At 46.1% G+C, this 20,066-nt stretch overlaps 1 protein-coding gene across 7 annotated transcripts in view; it reads right to left on the reverse strand.

Annotated features, from left to right (window-relative positions):
• AXIN1 (axin 1) overlaps nt 1–20,066 on the reverse strand; it is an 81,406-nt gene that overhangs the window by 19,979 nt on the left and 41,361 nt on the right. For 5 of the 7 annotated variants that reach the window (XM_036460282.2, XM_036460286.2, XM_036460287.2 and 2 more), the window contains exons 3-7: nt 19,076–19,216; nt 10,212–10,308; nt 5,926–6,063; nt 1,552–2,081; nt 792–962 (exon numbers count right to left, since the gene is read on the reverse strand). In XM_036460282.2, coding sequence (XP_036316175.1) covers nt 792–962; nt 1,552–2,081; nt 5,926–6,063; nt 10,212–10,308; nt 19,076–19,216 — 1,077 coding nt within the window. Of the gene's footprint in view, nt 1–790; nt 963–1,551; nt 2,082–5,925; nt 6,064–10,211; nt 10,309–19,075; nt 19,217–20,066 lie in introns of all 7 variants that reach the window. The other 2 variants (XM_036460283.2, XM_045570306.1) reach the window with 2 other exon arrangements.

The raw sequence follows: 20,066 nt of genomic DNA on the forward strand, positions 1-20,066 counted from the left end.
AAATTCAGAGAAGCTGGGAATTGAACCCACTCCAACCAGAGCAGGAGAGGGGCTCCTGGAGAGGCCCCCTCACTAAGACAGGCTTTGTGGCTGTTACTGGTGGGGGGCTCATTCCCAAAGTCAGGCTCACCTGCCTCACACATATATTCAGTCCGCCCTAACTATGGCCAAAGAATGCCGAGGGTCAGGGAAATCTGAGAGTGAGGAAGGAGGGGATGGCCCACCCACTGAAGGACAGATGCTACCAGCCCCAGGGCCCCTGGGTGTCACCCACCTCTGGCCTAGTGCCATCCTAAGCCAGGTCTGTCCACCTTAGGATGGACTAGCCCAGGAGGTAATCTAGAGCTCAGAGGGATGCACACTAAACAAGAACCTTCTCCCACCCACTGCTGAGGGTATGATCAGGTACTAACACGTCTGCTGAAGTAAGGGGTCAGGTACCTGCCTCACTTCCCCAATGCCTTAGGTCATTCTCATGTGGAGGTGTCATTTGTGAGAGCAGCTCTGTGACAGCTGCCCCCTTTTCAGTGTGGGGCAGCAGCGAGAGGCATGGACTTCAGGCTGACCTCACCAGCGGGCACTCCTGCCCAGGACCCCACCCCAGCACAGGGCAGGTGTCATCAAGTTTCTGCTGTGAGAGCTCGGACCAGATGCCTCTGAGTAACTGCTTCCATGGTACGTGGTTTGCAGTAAGACGGCAGGTGGGGCTACGCCACTCTGGACACTGGTAAAGCAGCTCTCGAGGGTCGCCATCCAGTTTGCATGCCTGTGCCCTCTCCCCCAGGACTTACCCGTGGCCAGCCTTTCTGTGCCTGCTGATCTCCTTCTCGCCCTCAATGATCCACTGCATGATCTTCTGGTTCTTCTCTGCGTCCTCTGAAGGGCCCGACACCTCAGCATTGGCACTCTTCCCTGACTCAGCCTTCTTGGCATTTCTTTTGGAGGTTGTGCCCGCCTTCCCACTGCAAAAGCAAGACCTGGGAGTCACCCACTGACTTTACTTACCTCTGCTTAACCCTGGATGGCTCCCTGAACATGGAGGCCTCAATAAAGTGGCGTGTTCTCACAGCCTCCGGCCCCGCTCTGTGGGGTTCCTGGGGTTTGTTTGGGGCGATTCCATGGCAAGAAGTGAAGGAAGGCAGCACTGGCTGGGAGAGCTGGGGCCAAAGATCAGCTGAAGCGCTTGCCTGTGTCCTCCCAGGCCAGGTCACCTGCCTGGTGGAGACATCCAGGGCCCCGCCACGCTCTCAAATGGATCTTTATCTAACCACACTTCACAGCTGGAGCCCTGGCTGGACCACCATCCCAGGCAGAACCTGGTGCCTATCTCTACCTGGCACCTGAGCTCTTGGCCACGACACGCCTGTAGTCTCCGCAGCTGACCTTGATTCAAAGACTTCTAAAGGAGAATTCTAGAAAATCAGAACAGAGCCCACAGGAGCCAGTCTCTCATTGCAACCCCTTTCTCTCTGGAAGGCAATGGACACAAGCCCAAGGACAGAACCCACAGCCCCAATCTCAAAGCATGGCTCTGGCCACCCAGACACTCACCTGTAGGCCAGGCTGTCGCTGGCACTGGGGTTGGTGCCCACACTCTCCAAGTGGCTTCGGGTCTTGGCTGAGTGACTGTGCAGCTCCGGGCCCCACGCAAAGCTGCTCTGGACCCGGCGGATGGCCTCGGCCTCAGCCTGCTCCTTGGGCCTGGCCACACCGTGGTGGCTGTGGTGGTGGCTGTGCCTATGAAGATGCAGGCCAGCCGCCTCTAGCTTTGCCCCCAATTTGGGCACGTGCTTACTGTGCCCCAGGGCTGTTCCCCCCAGCACTCCGGACATCTTGGGCATGTGTCCACTGTCAGGGGAGCGGTGGCCAGGCCCGGGTGACTGGCAGCCTGGGGTCCTCATGACCCGCTGCACATGCTCGTCCAGGATGCTCTCGGGGTTCTCCTCGTGTGCATCCCGCGGCCCTGTGCAGCCTACGTCCGTGTAGCGGGGTGGGAAGTTGTGCCAGGCTGGGGCCAAAGGCAGCTTATGGCTGGCCCCTGGGGGGGCGGAGGACACATCGCCATCCTCCCCTTCTTCCTCCTGTGGAGACAAGATCGCATGTCCCCTCTCAGCACCTGCTGCACCAAGGAAATCTCACACTTTGGGAAATAAACAAATAACAACCAAAAATAAAAATGAAATGAAAAATCCCCAAACCACAAAGTTGGTCAGGGCCACGGGAAGTGCCGGACTTCCAAGAGGCTTTTCTGTCCCTGCTAATTCCTGAACAAACTCGGCCAGGCTCTCAGCAGGCTCTGCTGCAGGACGGGGCGCAGGCAGGATGACAGAGAGCTATGCTCGCCCACAAGTGTGCAAGGACACACAACTGCCACACCCCAATGATTCAGGGAACACACCACTGATTCAGACCACAGAGCAACCTCCACACTGGTTTAGTTTTCTTTTATGCTTCACAATAGAGATTTTCGTTTTCTTTCAGTGAAATTTTCCTATTCCTCAATTTATACTGCCATACTTTCAAAGGCCTTTTTACAGAAGAGCTCTTGCTTTTTCCTTGTTATGTGTTTCTTGATAAATTCTCACATTAACTGAATTTTATTCAATTCTCGCGAGTTAATATAACTATTACTGTAACAGAAGCACTCTATCACCTTAATTTCAAAAGATACATATTTATTTCCTCACTTTATTAAATTGTCCAAACCAGAATAATGTTCAGTAAATTTGGTAATAATTGAAAAGAAAGTGGAACTAAGTTAAATCTATACTTTAATATAAAAAGATCTCCAAAAGCTTACCACAAAATTTCACACTAATGCAAAAGTATCTAAATGTCATTAGAACAGGCTCAGGGTAGAATGGCACTGCAGAGGACAAAGTACAAGAGAAGGGACCTAATAGATGGAGGGTGAATGCACGCCACCCCCCTGGGGCACAGCTTGGAGCCACCTCAGCAGAGACTTGGACCCCTGGACTCCCATCGTGTGTCCCCATCCCAATCCCTTTGCAGGGCAAAGAACCGGGAGACTTTTTACTGGGGGTCTTCCCAGGGCACTGAAAGTATTAAAGCCATTTATCCCCTAAAGCAGCAGCAAGCAAGAGGAAACCTCCGAATTCCTGAAAGGCGAGGGGGTGTAACCTTCAGCTGAGACCCATTTTTTCTTAGTAGTTCTGCATATGTAAGAATTCAATTTTACAGCTGGGAAATGTTACAGATTTACCTAACTGTTCAGCTAATAGTTTTAATTTTCTTCTTTGCTTTTCAAAATTTTATAGTGAAAGTTATTTAAAAATTGTGTAGTTATCCTTTTTTAAAAAAGGACTATTATTTATAGCATGATTTATTTAGATTACAAATTGCACATGATACAGACTGCACTGACAGCTGCTGGGCAGTGTGCCCAACTGAGGACGAAGGAACACCTGTGGGAGCAAACCTGCTGGAGCAGTTTCGGGCGGAGCACATGACCTGGAGTCCGTGCACCCATTTCTGAAGGCCACTGTAGGCTGCTGCATGTAGTAAGGCCACCTGAGCTTGAGGCTGATTAGCTCCTAAACTGACAATGAGATAGACAAACAAAAGGCTGTTCATTTGAACACTTCTGTTAAAGAACTAGGTGTTGGCAGCTGGGTCCAACCCCTATCCTGAGAGCTGGTGGTGGTTCCAGACACAGCCGCCTTGCACCTGCCAGGACACCACAGAGAAAAAAACATCTGAGTCAGACATCAGAAAAACACACAACACCCACAGCCACAGCTGCCTTCACAAGGTCTCGCCCAGAATGTTGACCTGCTGACGACACAAGCACATACAGCCACTGAGCCAAACTAAAAACTTGACAGAACAATTATAATAACTCAATTCTATAGTAAAAAGGTGGTGAATTCTTCCTTTCTTAGACTTCACTTAAGAAACATTACATACATTATTTAATGAGCACATTTGTTTAAAGAGTTGTTAACTAGGATATGTTCAGGGGACCCCTCACACAAAGAGAGTTGATGCCCATTGAAACACTGGGCTACACAAATGAAGACACCAGCTCTGCCACAACATGCAAACTGGGATTTAGCTCCTTCTAACATATCCCATACTTCATGGTGACTCTGTTCCCTGCATGTTTGTTCAGAAGGCCAGTAAAATGATGAAACATGCTCCTAACTATTCCTTCAACTTCTCAATAAGGCTCTGATGGACACTAAGAGCTGGCCTCAGTAAGTGCACACTCAGTGTCCCTGGCTCCCACTAAATGGCCTGTCTCTGACCGGCTCCTGAGAGCTTTTCCCTCTAGGTTAGTGGTCGGCAAACTCATTAGTCAACAGAGCCAAATAGCAATAGTACAACGATTGAAATTTCTTTTGAGAGCCATTTTTTTTTTTTTAAAAAAGCAGATCACTTAAAAAAAAATATATATATATATATATATATATAGAAATTGATTTTTTACAAAGAGGAAGAGAGAGGGACAGAGAGCTAGAAACATCAATGAGAGAGAAACATTGACCAGCTGCCTCCTGCACGTCCCCTACTGGGGATGTGTACATGCCCTTGACCGGAATCGAACCTGGGACCTTTCAGTCCACAGGCCAATGGTCTATCCACTGACCCAAACCGGTTTCGGCTTTGTACTATATTTTAAATAGGAATATTAGGTGATCAGGTAGAGAAATAATTCCTTCAAGAAACATCACATTTTTGAATTTCAGGTATTGAGCATAAAATATTTAGAAAAGAATGGAAGGCAACCACTTACTTGGTTGACCATTTACCTCCAGCAGGTAATTCCTACCTGCTGAGAGACAAGCAAAAGCCTGTGTACCAGTGACATGGAAGCTCACGGCATTCAGGAAGGACTGGGTTCAGTGAATCAAGTTCAACAGCTGGGAAGTGCAAGGGGCACGGGGAAGCCTCACTCCAGGGGCACGCTTGTTACTGATGTCCCAGCACTGATGCCCTTGTATGTGTATGGAAATGAATGTGTAGAATGATACCCGGGACAACAAAAGCAAGGAATCTCCTCAGCAGTTATGGGCAGAATGGTATTTAAGCAAATGAATTACAAATATTACAAAATTCTTAGCATTCAACACTTCATCAAGTGAGGCTACAAGTCAGTAGACAAGATAAACAGAAGCCTACATCCAAACCTGAAGCCATTCTGTGCTCTGAGGTGACAGGTGGGAGCTGCGGGCCCTTCCTGCCACAGGCCTGCTCTGCTCTGCGCAGATGCGTGTGGCCAGGACCCAGGGGTGCTGAGGGGCCTCCATCCGCCAGCACTCCAGGGAAATTTCAGCTCCACATGCCAAGGGGGCCTGTGGGTGCAGGGATGTGGCCAGCAAGTCATGTGTGCTCACGCATAGGGTCAGTTGTCTGACAGGGAGGGCCTTGGTAGAGGGGAATGAGCTTAGGGCACCAAGGACAGCAGGAAGGAATCTGATCCTGGGGTGAAAGGAGAGGTGGTTAGTCTGCACTTGGACATGTCCTGTGCCAAATCTCCCTGAGTTGAGCTGTGCGGTGCCTACTTTGGGGACGATAACTGGGAGTTGTGTTGGCTTCCCCCTTAACTCTCTTCGCACAAGCAGGTGGAAAAAATACCCCAACCCTGGCAACCAAGGCCACAGCTCTGACACCTGCTGGGTCACTCCTCAGGCCCACACTCAGGGTCCAGCCATAAGGACCTCTTCCCGGGGAGACAGTCCAGGTTGGGAACAAGGGGAGGGGCTTTAGAAGGGGTAGATGTCATAGGAAAGCGTGCCATGGCTAACCATCAGGACAGGTCAAAGCATGTCAGGAGCCAGTGTGCAGTCAAGTAGGGGGAAGGGGGCTCTGGGAAAACCTGGAGGGGGCCCTTCAGGGCCTGAAGCTGTAATAAAGTAACTTAAACCACGATCTGCATGGCCTCCCTGACTGAAGCCAACTCACCATCCGCACGCGCTTCAGTCGCTCCTCCAGCTTCTCCTCTGCCTCCCGAGTCCGCTGAACAGCCTCCAGGCGGTGGATGAGCTCCGCAGCGAACTTCTGGGGCTCCACGCGGATTTCCTTTGGTATTCGGTAAGTGCGCTGCAAGGAGACTGCTCATTAGGCCAGGCACAGCTATGAACTACTGCTCTCTGCACCCTAGCACTTTTGGGGTGGGAGAAAATAATAATTCTGCATTTTATTTTAAAGTGTGTGTTTACTTGTCCCCCTTTTACCTGGGAATTAATCTCCTTACTGCCCCCTATTCTTGTCAGACTAAATCTCTCCTTCACCCAGCCCTGATCCAGGGGTGAGAGTGGAGCACTGCCTTCCACGGCCAAAGAATCAGAGACACTGAGCAGGGCACCTGGGGTCAGATTAGCAGGGCAGTGGTCAGCAAGGGCCTGTGAGTGTGCCTTGAACAAAGGGCCTCCAAGACTGACCCAAAATAGGCCTTCTAATATCACTGGCCAGGAGCTGCAAAGACCACAGAGGAGGGAGAGGCAGGAGGCAGCCCACAGGCAGGACCAGTCGGCTCGCTGCAGTGACCACCATGCACACAAGAGGGCAGCAGCCTCCGGCGCTTAGATGTATGTGGACCAGGCTGTTGCGGGGATGTGGAACAAAAATTCATGGTACAGGAAAAAAATCAGGGGGGAAAGGTAGGACTATAAAGGATTTCCCTTTTCAAGGAATATAATTCTGCAATGTATTTTATAGTGATACACTGTACAGATTCTTTTATTTTTATTTTTTTTGGGGGTAGCTTTATTTTGAAGTAATGTCATATTTAAAACAGTTGTAGGAATAGCACAAGAGCTCCTGTCCCAGATTCCCTGACTGCTGACCTTTCTCTCACACTGTCATTCTCTCTCACACACACTTCTCTGAGCCAGTCAAAAACAAACTGCACATATGATGCCTGCTACTCCTAAACACCTTAGAGTGTATTTTAACATTAACCCAGAACATTCTTATACCTACAATAGGACAATTATTTAAAAAAACAAAACAACAACAACAACAAAAAAAAACCCTGGTATAATACTGTTACCTAGTTATCACATTTTATTCCAATTTCACCAGCTGTCCCAATATAGCAAAATATGTTTTAAAAATCTAAGCCACTGCCATGGCCAATTTTTCTCAGTGGTTAGAGTGTCAGCCTGAGGACTGAAGGGCTGTGGGTTCGATTTCCAGTCAAGGAAACATACCTCAGTTGCAGGTTCGATCCCCGCCCGTGAGTCAGGGCATGAGCAGAAGCAACCAACTGATGCATCTCTTTCACATCCATCTCTCCCTCTCACACCCCCAATCCTCCCTCCCTTTCACTTTCTCTAAAACAATCAGAGAAAGCCCTAGGTGGTTTGCTCAGTGGATAGAGCATTGGCCTATGGACTGAAAGGTCCCAGGTTTTATTCTGGTCAAAGGCACACACCGGGGTTGTGGACTTGATCCCAGTGGGGGGGAGGGGGGGTTTGCAGGAGGCAGCCGATCAATGATTCCCTCTCATTACTGATGTTTCTCTTTATCGCTCTCCCTTCCTCTCTGAAATCAATAAAAATATATTTTTTAAAAGCCAAGGGAAAAAATATTGAGGATTAAAAAAACAACAACCTATGCCACCAAGATATAAGGACGGGGAAGGTCTGGAGGGGCCTCAGATGAGGCAGGACAGGTGGAAGAGAGGTGGCCTGGGGTCAGGGTGGCACAGGATCTGGGGTGAAGAGTGGCTATTTAGAGCCCTGGCCTTCAGACGTGGAGCAAGGCGAAGAGAAAAGCCTCATGGTGACAGCTAACGCCTGAATGGAGGTGGCACCTCCAGCCTGTTGTTGGTGGGCTCTGGGCATAGTTCGCAACTTTGCCTACCTGTTTCTTATCCGCAAAACAGGAGTAAAGACAACACCTAAAACCACAGGAAGTTTTAAGATGCTAAGATTATGTGAAGGGCTCAGACATAAATGTCCACGTGTAAGGCTGATGCTGACCACGATGGGTTCAGAGGTGGCCGCAGAAACCTTTGAGGGGCCTGAGAGGGTAAAAGACTGAGGGCCAGCCAGCACAGGCCACGGCTTCAGGGGTGGAAAAGTTGGTGTGCTGCCGGCTGGTGTGGCTCAGTGGCTGAGTGTTGACCAGGAGGTTACGATTACGATTTAATTCCCAGGTGGGGCACATGCCCAGGTCTTGGCTCTATCCCCACTAGAGAGTGTGAAGGAGGCAGCCAATCAATGATTCTCTCATCATTGATGTTTCTCTCTCCCTTCCTTTCTGAAATCAATCAATCAATCAATCAACCAATCAATCAGTTTCTTTTTTTTCCTTTTTTTTAAATTAAATTATTATCTGTGTACATATCTCATCAACCTGTTTCTTAAAAAAAAACAGTTAGTGTGGAAGGCCTGGTGTGCCCAATACTAAGCAGAGGTCTTTGCTGAAGTTGAGGAGACCTTACCCAAGAAGGCCAAGCTGGGATATCCAGTGCTTCTAGAGGTCCTGGGAAAGGGGTCAGGGAAGAAGGTGGGCCTGGATGGCAAACCCCAGGGCACTGGGACATTGTGGAAGGAGTGGGGTGTTTGAACAGCGAACAGAGGCCAGTTCTTGTGCAATATGCAACTTGGGCTGTGTGATGGCGACCTCCCCGGCAGGAGGCATTGGGGGCACAGCACCCTGCTCACTCTGCTTGCAGGGGCAGTGTCCCTCTGTCCCAACACTGATGACAGCATCTGACCCCGACTCAGAAGGGCCTCACAGGTCCTCCCCAAAAACTGCCCTTTCCCCACTGTAAGCGGTTATTTGGAAAATGAAAATATCTTGTCCCCATCAAACTCTCAATTCATTTATCATGTCAGCATGGATTCCAACTTCACTGCTGCTAACTCTGATGCTCCAGTTATCTAGGGCTTGGCCAGCAGGAGCCCCTCTAAGCGGCTCCTATGTGCCCCCACTCCCTTAATTTCTGAGACATTAGATGCCCAGTCTCCTCTTCTGCACCCTCCACCCAGCTCTGACCTCGAGTTTAAACATCCTCTGAGCAGAGCTGAGAAGATACTCCATCACCACAGGGCAAGGTGAAGATGCCAAGGCTCAGGACCAGATTGCTCCAGATGACATGAGTGAGGTTGGATGCTCCCCACGTCACCTGTAGCGCACACATGCATGTGTATGTGTGCACACACACATGTACATACACTCCACACACAGCATCTTCCACTCTTCCCTAAGCAGACACCACAGTGCCCAGGTGAGGCCAAATCTGTGCCAAGGGTTAGCTGGGAGGTGACAAAGCGCTTGACCATCATTTTCACAGAAGTAAGGACAAACCAATATCCTTTCTTCCCGACCATAAGCAATCATTTTTCTTATCTGGAAATTAAAGTATTTGCAGAGACTCTAATCAAGGAATCCTCATGAAGAGTGGATGTGTGCTGTGATTCCAAGAAACAACCACTTTCCTGCACAGACACCACAAATGAGTGGCCTGTGTCGCTTTCAGATGCTGCAGGCACTGATGGGCTGGCGCTGCTACTCTAAACTTTTCTTATCTTCCCCTGAAAGTCTTTCCCATTCAAAGTTATTGTGGCAAAGTAAGAAAAGAGAATCACTCCATTCATCAATAAAGGAACCATGTGCAGGTGGAGGCAGGCGGTGCCTGGCCACTTAGCGCTGGGCTCTGTGAATCCCCACAAGCAGAACTGCTATCATTAGGAACTGATGAACCACTTTTTATTTTTATCGAAAAGGTGAAGCTGAGGCAGCTTTGAGGTCAGGATGTCTATGTGATAACGCTCACCATTCACCACAGAAAGGCCTCTTTTTATGTTGAATAAGGCAGCGTTCACAATAACTCAGACCTGGAGGCACCCCGCCAGGCTTTCTGACAGAGCAACAGCTCTGGGGACTGAGCTTTTGAGGGCGGCTTAGAGCTGCTCTCCCACCTCCAGGAGAAACACCTCACTTGGCACAATGAGAAAAGGCCACATGGCAGCCTTAAGGGAAACCCCTTTCTTCTGAACTGACGGGTGGGCTGGGCCCTAAAAGCCCCCCTCCAACCTGCACCGTATGACCAAGTGCTGACCATGAGCTATATCTGGATGTAAGCTGAGCTCACAGAAAGTCAAGCAGGTGCCTTTCCCACTGGCCACGGCCACACCAGCCCAGTCAGAATGAGAAAAACAGGTGGACATGGGTCTGAGAGGACTGGTGAGCCTCAAACTCGGACAGCAGGGTGAGAGCTGTGCGGTGGAACTTACGGGAATGTGAGGTAGAGGCACTCGCCCGTTGACCTGGACGCTCTCCTGCATCTCCCTGCGGTGCTGCTTTCGGATCCTGTATGGTGGGATTCCATCCCTGCCAGAGGAAAGAGACAGCCTGGTGTGAGCGCAGCCAGAACAGCTCCACAAAGCACAGCTGTGCCGGCTGTACCATGGGCAGGGTCCATGTGGCCTGTTTTACGAAAGGTTCTTACATTTTTAAAGGGGGGGTAAGGAATATGTGACAGAGACAGCATGTGACCAAAGCCTGAAATATTTGCTACTCGTTCTTTAAAAGAACATTTGTTGCCCTAGCCGGTTTGGCTCAGTGGATAAAGTGTTGGCCCTCAGACGAAGGGCCCTAGGTTCGATTCCGGTCAAGGGCATGTACCTAGGTTGCAGACTCAATCCCCAGCCCTGGTCAATTGAGGGCTGGGGATTGTGTCTCTCACATCAATGTGTCTCTCCCCCTCCTGTCCACTCTCTAAAAACAAACACACAAACAAAACAAATTTGCTGACCCTGCTTTATTGCCCAGGCAAGATATGATGTGCCTACCTGGGAGTCGACAGGAAACATTTGAGAGCTGCAAAATGGGGAGCCAAAACAATAGATCATAGTGAGAGATTTCCAAGGCTTCGTTTTCCTATTTTCTTCCAGGGTAAACTGATCAAGCAGTGTACTCTCTTTGAGGGGTGCTCAAATTAGTTTTCCTGACATAGCTATGAAGATTTAACTTCTGAAGATTATGATAAAAATGTCAAATTATATATTGCCTTTAAGATAATTAAATGTACTTATTCAAGACAGATGTCAGATTTAACACATAATTCACTGCATGTATACAATCCCTAAAAACTCTCCAGTCCTTTCCCTGCCATTTAAAAGCTGCTCTGGGGCCGAAATCGGTTTGGCTCAATGGATAGAGCGTCGACTTGGGGACTGAAGACCCAGGTTCGATTCCGGTCAAGGGCATCTACCGTATTTTTCGGACCATAAGACGCACTTTTTTCCCCCCAGAAGTGGGGGGAAAAAGTCCCTGCATCTTATGGTCCAAATATAGCCTACACATATACTTTAAAAAAAAAGTTTTTTTACTTGCCCGGCTCTGTGTGGTCTCTGTGTGCTTGCCCGGCTCTAAAATGGTTCTAAATGCTGCTGTTTACTTTACAGGGTTGATTACATGTGTTTACGACTGTGATGTTGGGTTTTAATGCACATAAAATATTTTAGGACACTATTTGTTTCAGAATCTTTTTTTCTTCATTTCCCCTCTCTAAAAACTGGTGCGTCTTATGGTCCGGAGCGTCTTATGGTCCGAAAAATACGGTACCTTGTTTGCAGGCATATCCCCAGTAGGGGGTGTGCAAGAGGCAGCTGATTGACGACTCTCATCGATGTTCCTAACTCTCTATCTCTCTCCCTTCCTCTCTGTACAAAATCAATAAAATATATTTTAAAAAATAAAAAATAAAAGCTACTCTGGGGAACACAGTGGCTACCAGGAGCTAGCATGTGAAAAGATGCCCGCCAAAGCGGGATGACTACCATGGTTTGTCTGGGCTCCTGCTTCCTCTCTCTTGAAGGAACCCAGGTGGGCCTCCCTGCTCTCCAGGGCGCTGTTAATGTCCTGACCCCCTCGACTCCTTCCCAAGCCCCGCCCACTGCCAGCACATCATGCTCTTCCTGTGTGGTGGACACAAACATGCAGCCAGGACAGTTCTAACCCACTTTAACTGCTGGATGGACTAGGGAAGTGGCCACCTTGCCCCTTGGTGAGTCTTGGCCAGCCCCACACCTACCAGCACAGCAGTTTCATGGGGAGGTAGGGCTGCAACATTCTCCCCAGAACCCTGGTCTGGGTGGAAAGGAGAGCTTTGGTTCAGGACAGGGCAGAGAGAGGCTGTGATGGTCTCTCCGTCCTTTCACCGCCTCAATATCCCTGGTACCAGTGATCCAGTGGGTACAAGGGGACTCAAGGAAAAGTGAGTCAAATACATTTAAAATGTCTTTACATGCCCTCAGGTTTTGTTCAGGTGTCCTGAGCAACCAACTTGTTTGTTTCTCATATACTTTAATGGGGCACTTAAAAATTCCATAGTCCTCTATGGAGATTAGGCATTATCCTCAGACACCTATGTCCAAAATCCACAAACTACTACTAAGGTGGTCAGTCATTTTTGTCATGAGATTAAAATACTAAGTGCAGTTGCCCCAACAACAATTTAATAAAACACACAATCCTATTTTTTTGCATCTAATATACATTCAGGTGTGTCATAATTTTAATTCCAAATTCTTGACTTTCCTACATTTCTGACCCATTATAAATCAAGATGAACAAAGTATCAGGAGGAAAACATTTTTATTTATTTATGTATTCATTTTTATTTTATTTTATTTTATTTTTAAAAATATATTTTATTGATTTTTTACAGAGAGGAAGGGAGAGGGATAGAGAGCTAGAAACATAGATGAGAGAGAAACATTGACCAGCTGCCTCCTGCACGTCCCCTTCCGGGGATGAGCCCGCAACCAGTGTACATGCCCTTGACCGGAATCGAACCTGGGACCTTTCAGTCCACAGACTGATGCTCTATCCACTGAGCCAAACCTGTTTCGGCTATTTATTTATTTATTTTTAAAATATTATTTTATTGATTTCAGAGAGGAAAGGGAGGGAGAGATAACATCAACGATGAGAATCATTTATCAGTTGCCTCCTGCACGTTCCCTAATGGGGATTGAACTCGCAACCCAGGCATATGCCCTGATCAGGAATTGATTCATGATCTCCTGGTTCATAGTTCAATACTCAACCATTGAGCCATGCCAGTTGGGCCATTTTTAAAAATATATATATATTTTATTGATTTTTTACGGAAAGGAAGGGAGAAAGAGAAATAGTTAGAAACATCGATGAGAGAGAAACATTGATCAGCTGCTTTCTGCACACCCCCTACTGGGGATGTGCCCGCAGCCAAGGTACATGCCCTTGACCGGAATCGAACCCGGGACCTCTCAGTCCGCAGGCAGATGCTCTATCCACTGAGCCAAACCGGTCTTGGCCAGTTGGGCCATTTTTAAATTTTTATATCTTCCCCTTAGCAAACCTACTTTATTGGCTAGAATTAAGATACTTTTCAAGAAAACTGAAAATTACCTAGGCAGGTTAACTTTTATTGTAGTAACAGAGTATGGGGGAAGAGGAAAACCAGGTGATACAAATGCTATCCATCTTGGCTTTTAGCAGGTGTGGACATCTGCAAGGATGCAGCTGAATGTAACCGTTTTATGGTACTTTATTTTCATGGCAGATACTGTTGGAAACCCCAGTAATTTCAAGTAAGAAGTTGCTTAAAAACAACTCAACAGCCGGACTGGTTTGGCTCAGTGGATAGAGCGTCGGCCTGCGGACTGAAAGGTCCGGGGTTCGATTGTGGGCAAGGGCATGTACCTTGGTTGTGGGCACATCCCCAGTAGGGGGTGTGCAAGAGGCAGCTGATCAATGATTCTCTCTCATCCATGTTTCTAACTCTCTATCCCTCTCTCTTCATCTTTTTTAAAAAATCAATAAAATATGTTTAAAAACAAAAACAAAAAACCTCAACATTTTATCTTCAAGATTCAAAATAAAAATGAAATGGTCCATGAGAAATACCACATTTAGAAGTTTAACCTGAAGGGACAGATTCATCTAGTGATGTCACTACATGGTCACTGAGATGGAGAGAGCTCAAGACTTACAATGATGGGTGACTGGCTAAGTTTGGTTCAGAAACAGCTTATGATAACCTATCCTGTACACTAAAATTGAGATGTCAGAAAAATCCTTAAGCTAGGCAATGATCTGAATAGACACTTCCCCAAAGAGCACATACAAATGGCCAATAGACATATGAAGATACTCAACATCACTAATCATCAGAAATGGAAATTAAAAGCACTATGATATATCACCTCACACCTGTCAGAATGGCTATCATCAATAAATCAACAAATAACATACTGTTTTCCATAGTGGCTGCATGAGGGAGAAAAGGGAACCCTCGTGTAGCCACCCTGAAAAACAGTATAGAAGGTCCTCAAAAATATAAAATAGAACTGCTATATGACCTAGCAATTCCAGTTCTGGATAGAGATATATATATCCCAAACACTAATTCAAAAGCATATATGCACCCCTATGCTCATAGCAGTATTATTTACAATAGCCAAGACAAGGAAGCAACCAGGTGCCCATAAATAGATGAATGGATAAAAAAGTTGTGATATGCCCTAGCCGGTTTGGCTCAGTGTACAGAGTGTTGGCCTGCGGACACATGGGTCTCAGATTCGATTCCATTAAAGGGCACATGCCTGGGTTGCAGGCTAGGTTCCCAGTAGAGGGTGTGTAGGAGGCAGCCAATCAATGATTTCCTCTCATTATTGATGTTTCTATCTCTCTCTTCTTCTCCCTTCCTCTCTGAAATATATAATATATATATTTATTTCTGAAATATATATATATTTCAGAAATATAATTATATATATATAAATTTTTATTTTATTATTATTTTTTTATTATTTATTTATTTATTTATTTATTTTTAGGTTGTCACCTAACTGGTTTGGCTCAATGAATAGAATGTCAGCCTGCGGACTAAAAAGTCCCAGGTTCAATTCCGGTCAAGGCATGTACCTTGGTTGCGGGCACATCCCCAGTAAGAGATGTGCAGGAGGCAGCAGATCCAAGTTTTTCTCTCATTGATGTTTCTAACTCTCCATCCCTCCACTTCCTCTCTGTAAAAAATCAATTAAAAAATATATATATATAAAAGAAAAGCAGTGTTGTTGATGATTATATGTTTTTTTTAAAAAGTTGTGATACATGTATACAATGGAATATTACTCAGCCATAAAAAATAAAATCTTACCATTTGTGACAGCATGGATGGACCTAGAGGATATTATGCTAATTGAAATAAGTTATTTAGAGAAAGATAAATACCTTATGATTTCACATATGTGTGGAATCTAAATGACAGAATAAACTAACTAAAAATAGGCTCATAGATACAGAGAACATACTGATGGTTGCTAGAGGAGGGGGGCTTGGGAGATTAGGTGAATAAGGTGAAGAAATTTAAGATTCATTACAAAACAGTTGCAGGGATGTCAAGTACAGCATAGGAAATATAGTCAATAACATTGTAATAATTATGTATGGTGCTATGAAAATATCAGGGGGAATAGTTTGTAAAGTATATGATTGTCTAACCATTATACTGTACACCTGAAACTAACACAAAATAATACTGAATGTAAATTATAGTTGAAAAATATTCATTTAACAAATATCGATTAGATTTCAACTACTACTGATTGGTTTTGAAGGTCGAAAAAAATATTCAAGAATATTTATAGATGGGATAAAAACAAAACAACAACAACACCAAAAACACAAGTAGCAGGTGCCCTCGCTGGTGTCTCAGTGATGAGAGTGTTGGCCTGCACACCAAAGGGTTGTGGGTTCGATTCCCAAAGGCATGTACCTGGATTGCAGATTTGATCCCTGGCCACGGTTGTGGTGCATGTAGGAGGCAACCAATCAATGGGTCTTTCTCACATCAATGTTTCTCTCAGTTTCACAAAATCAATGAAAAACTATCCTGGGGTAAGGATTAACAACCACCAAAAAAATACATATATACACTCACAAAGACAGGCAAACGAAAGGTATGAACTATAAAAATGGCATGTCAAGTGGGACACTATTTTTTTGTTTGTTTGTTAAACCCACTATTTATTTATTTATTTATTTATTTATTTATTTATTTATTTAGAGGGGGTTTAATCAATATTCTTCCATTGAGTTTTAGAGAGAATGGGAGAGGAAGAAGGGGGAAAGGAGAAGGGAGAAGGTAGAGGGAGAGACATTGATTAGTTGCCTCCACAAACACTCCCAGACCAAGGCCAGGAATCCAGCCTCCAACTAAGATACATGCCCTTGACCGGAATTGAACCCAGAACCCTTCAGTCCGAGGGCTGATGCTCTACCTACCCACTTAGCAAAACCAGCTAGGTCAAGTGGGACAACTTAAAAGTATGCATTCGCCCAGCTGATATGGCTCAGAAGTTGAGCCTTGATCTATGAGCCAGGAGGTCATGATTCAATTCCCAGTCAGGGCACATACCTGGATTTTGGGCTCAATCACCAGTAGGGGGCATGCAAGAGGCAGCCAAAAAGTTTTTATTTTTTAAGAAAAATGATCTTAAATATGTTGCATGCAATAGACATTAATATCTCAAGAAAAATGATTTTAAATATGATGTTACATACAATAAACACCAATTATTCAAGAAAAATTACCTTATATATATCACATGCAATAAACATTAATATTTCAAGAATAAAAATTTTTTAAGTATAATAATATTACCAAAACTGTACTAGCATAGTATGATATCACAAGTTATAGGAAATATTAAAAATCTGTAAATAACAGGATTACTTCTATTATTTTCTAGAATATTCCCCTTTCCCAACCCCCTCACCCCCTGCTCTATTTTTGTTCATCCATTTATGTTGTTCATTATATACCACAAATGAGTAAGATCATATGATATTTATCTTTCTCTGACTGGCTTATTTCACTTAGCATGATGCTCTCCAGTTCCATCTATGCTGTTGCAAATGGTAAGAATTCCTTCATTTTTTCAGCAGCATAATATTCCATTGTGTAGATGTACCACAGTTTTCAAATCTACTCATCTGCTGATGGGCATTTAGGCTGTTTCTAAATCTTAGCTATGGTAAATTGTGCTGCTATGAACATAGGGGTGCATATATCCTTTCTGATTGGTATTTCTGGTTTCTTGAGATATAGTCCTAGAAGTGGGATTATTGCATCAAATAGTCCTTATTTTCTTTCTTATTTAATCTATAACTCCTCAAATTTTTCATATGATGAAATAGGCTGGATGGAGAAGTCTCCCTGTGACCAGCTGACAGCTTGCTGCTCTAGGCCCCATGAGGTCTCAGTCTTGGGGGGAAATACGCCGTGTAAAGTATATTCTATAGCTTTCCCCTGCACTCAGTACTTTTCCACTGTGCCCATAGGGGCTCCTGTCCTCTTTGCAGTTTTCCTGTTCTTCTCATTTCAGGTGTCACAAGAGAGAGCTAAGGGGCCAAGAAGAGCAGCTTTAGAGTTGGCTCCCTGCAACCTGCTGCAGCTGCACCCAGCTTAACTGTTCACTCCCACCCACACGAGAGACACAGAAATACCTGCCCTCCCTACTCTGACTTGCTGACACTACTTTGGTCTCAACCCTTCTGTTCACAGGTCTTACAAAAAACTTTGCTTCTTATAAAAACTATATTTTATTGATTTTTTTACAGAGAAGGAGAGGGATAGAGAGTTAGAAACATTGATGAGACAGAAGCATCGATCAGCTACTGGGGATGTGCCCGCAACCAAGGTACATGCCCTTTGACTGGAATCGAACCTGGGACCTTTCAGTCCACAGGCCGACGCTCTATCCATTGAGTCAAACCGGTTTCGGCCTAAACTTTGCTTTTTAAATTCATTTGGCCTGTTCCTCTCGGCATTGACCTAACACCCTGCAGTCAGTGAGCTCACACCTACCTGCTCAATGTCACAGCCAAAGGCTTTCTGGCCCTGAGGCTGGAGGGTGTCCAGGAGGCAGCTTCCACCCCTAGGGCCCAACCCTGGACAAATACTTCCTATCAGTGCTGGTCAGATAGCAAATGGCAAAAGTACCAAAAGCTGGGCAAGTCTGACATCATGGGCAGCAGGGTCAAGACCCCAAATGACTTCAGCAGGTGGGACAGGCGATGCCCTCATCTACTAAGACAGTGTTTGACACCATCAAGCTTCTAATGTACACTTGTACCCCAACAAGCCATCTGCCAAGGTGAAGGAGGTGTCAGAAAACAGGTACTTTCCCACAAAAGGAGAGGATGAAAGGTCTGCTGCCAGCACAGAGAACACGGAGGCTCAACGTGGCTGTTTGTGGTCACTGAGACCTCTTGGACATGCAAAACCTCAGTTGAAATATCCGGGCACTGGGCCAGCACACAGAACCAGCTGCACCAACTTCCTCCCTTGCTTGCATCTCCCTGTCTCCCCATGGTGAGATGACAGGGGACTGCTCACCTATATGACAATTTCTAAACTTAAAAAACTGGTAAGTGCATAACAGTGAGAACAAGAAATGAACCTGCACAGCAGTGCAGCCCTCCAGGGCAGGCAGTCACCCTCTGCTTGGCTGCTAACCAGTGCTGATCTTTAAAGCGAACCCCACACTATATAAACCAAAGAGAAAAACAACCAAAGTGCTCTAGCCCAGGCAGCCCTAAAATTTGTTTCAATGTCACCCCATGGTTTCTCCTCTTTCAAAGGTTCCTGTAACTTTGGCCTTAGAGAAAAGCAACTAATGCAAAACTCAATTCTAGTTTATGTTAGGATTTTTTTTAAAAAAAGTTTGTACTGATTTCAGAGAGAAGAAGGGAGAAGGAGAGAGTTCAGAAACAGTGATAGGCTACCTCCCGCATGGTGCCCCAAACACACACACACACTGGGGGTCTAGCCTGCAATGTGAGCATGTGCCAACTGGGAATCAAACCAGTGACCTCCCAGTACATAGGACAATACTCAACTAACTAAGCCATACTTGTCAGGCTATGTTAAGATTTTAAACACCACTTCCTACAATGCAGCTTGTCTGTATGTCAGACGTACTACCACCAAGTTGGGAGAAAGGGCACAAGTCACTTTCTGTCAAGATAAAGCCCCAGCTCGGACTGGCACAGGCTACTGTGCTGCAGCGGGGCTGCACTCACCCAGGCAGGGGGGACTTACACACTGCTGTCAGTGAGGGACAGGCTGTCCGCGTCGCTGGAGAGGCTCTGCTGCTCACTGTCATTGGTGCTGGTGGCTGGAGCGAGGGCATAGCCAGAGTTGACATAGTAGGGGTTGACAGGCTCCCGCCAGGATCCGTATCTGCAAAGAAGGAAGGCACGTCAACAGCAGCCCAGCATCATCTCCTGCTAATCCACGTTTTCAGAATCATATGGCTATCCTTCTATACGAACTACAAATGCAAACAATTCAAGAAGAGCAAAAAGGGCTGGCATCTTCTTCCTGCCTCCCACCCCCAGTGGGATCGGGTAAGCCCCAGGATCTTCCAGGTCTTTCCTCTGTGTTGAAGTAGATGTGAAGTGAACGCACAGGTTATTATTTGGATTTGCGTTTTCATGCATGTAACTAGGAACATGACACAGCTGTTCTGCTTGTCCTTCTCAAGAGCAGCCTTATTTGCTGCAAAGTACACCCAACCTCCTGGATGTTCCAGTGGCAGCGTCAACCCTCGCCCACTCCTCGGCCCACTTCAAGGCAGCCAGAGCTCCTGGGCAGAGGTCTGAGAACCGCCTCGGAATGGAATGTAGGGGATGGCGGGGGGAAAGTACCTAAGTTTAACAGAGTGTTCCAGTCACTCCCTGAGTGGCATTCACCTCTAATTGTCATGTGATTAGCCAGAAAATGACTATTGTAGTTAACAGTCAGGTTGGCAGTTTTGGTTGTCGTTTAAATTCCTCCCTCTGTAAGTTACCCATTCACGGCTTTTGCCCATTTTCTACTGTGCTGATTATGAGTTTCTTAGTGATTTTTAAACATGTTGTTTTTATTGATTTCAGAGAGAAGGGAGAGGGAGTTGGAAACATCCTATCTAATAAAAGGGTAAAATGTTGCCCTGACAGGTTTGGCTCAGTGAATTTGGCCTGCTGACTGAGGGGTCCCAGGTTCGATTCCAGTCAAGGGTATGTACCTTGGTTGCCGGCATATCCCCAGT

Source organism: Pipistrellus kuhlii, unplaced genomic scaffold (genome assembly GCF_014108245.1).
Source record: "Pipistrellus kuhlii isolate mPipKuh1 unplaced genomic scaffold, mPipKuh1.p scaffold_m20_p_31, whole genome shotgun sequence".
Classification (NCBI taxonomy): Eukaryota; Metazoa; Chordata; class Mammalia; order Chiroptera; family Vespertilionidae; genus Pipistrellus; species Pipistrellus kuhlii.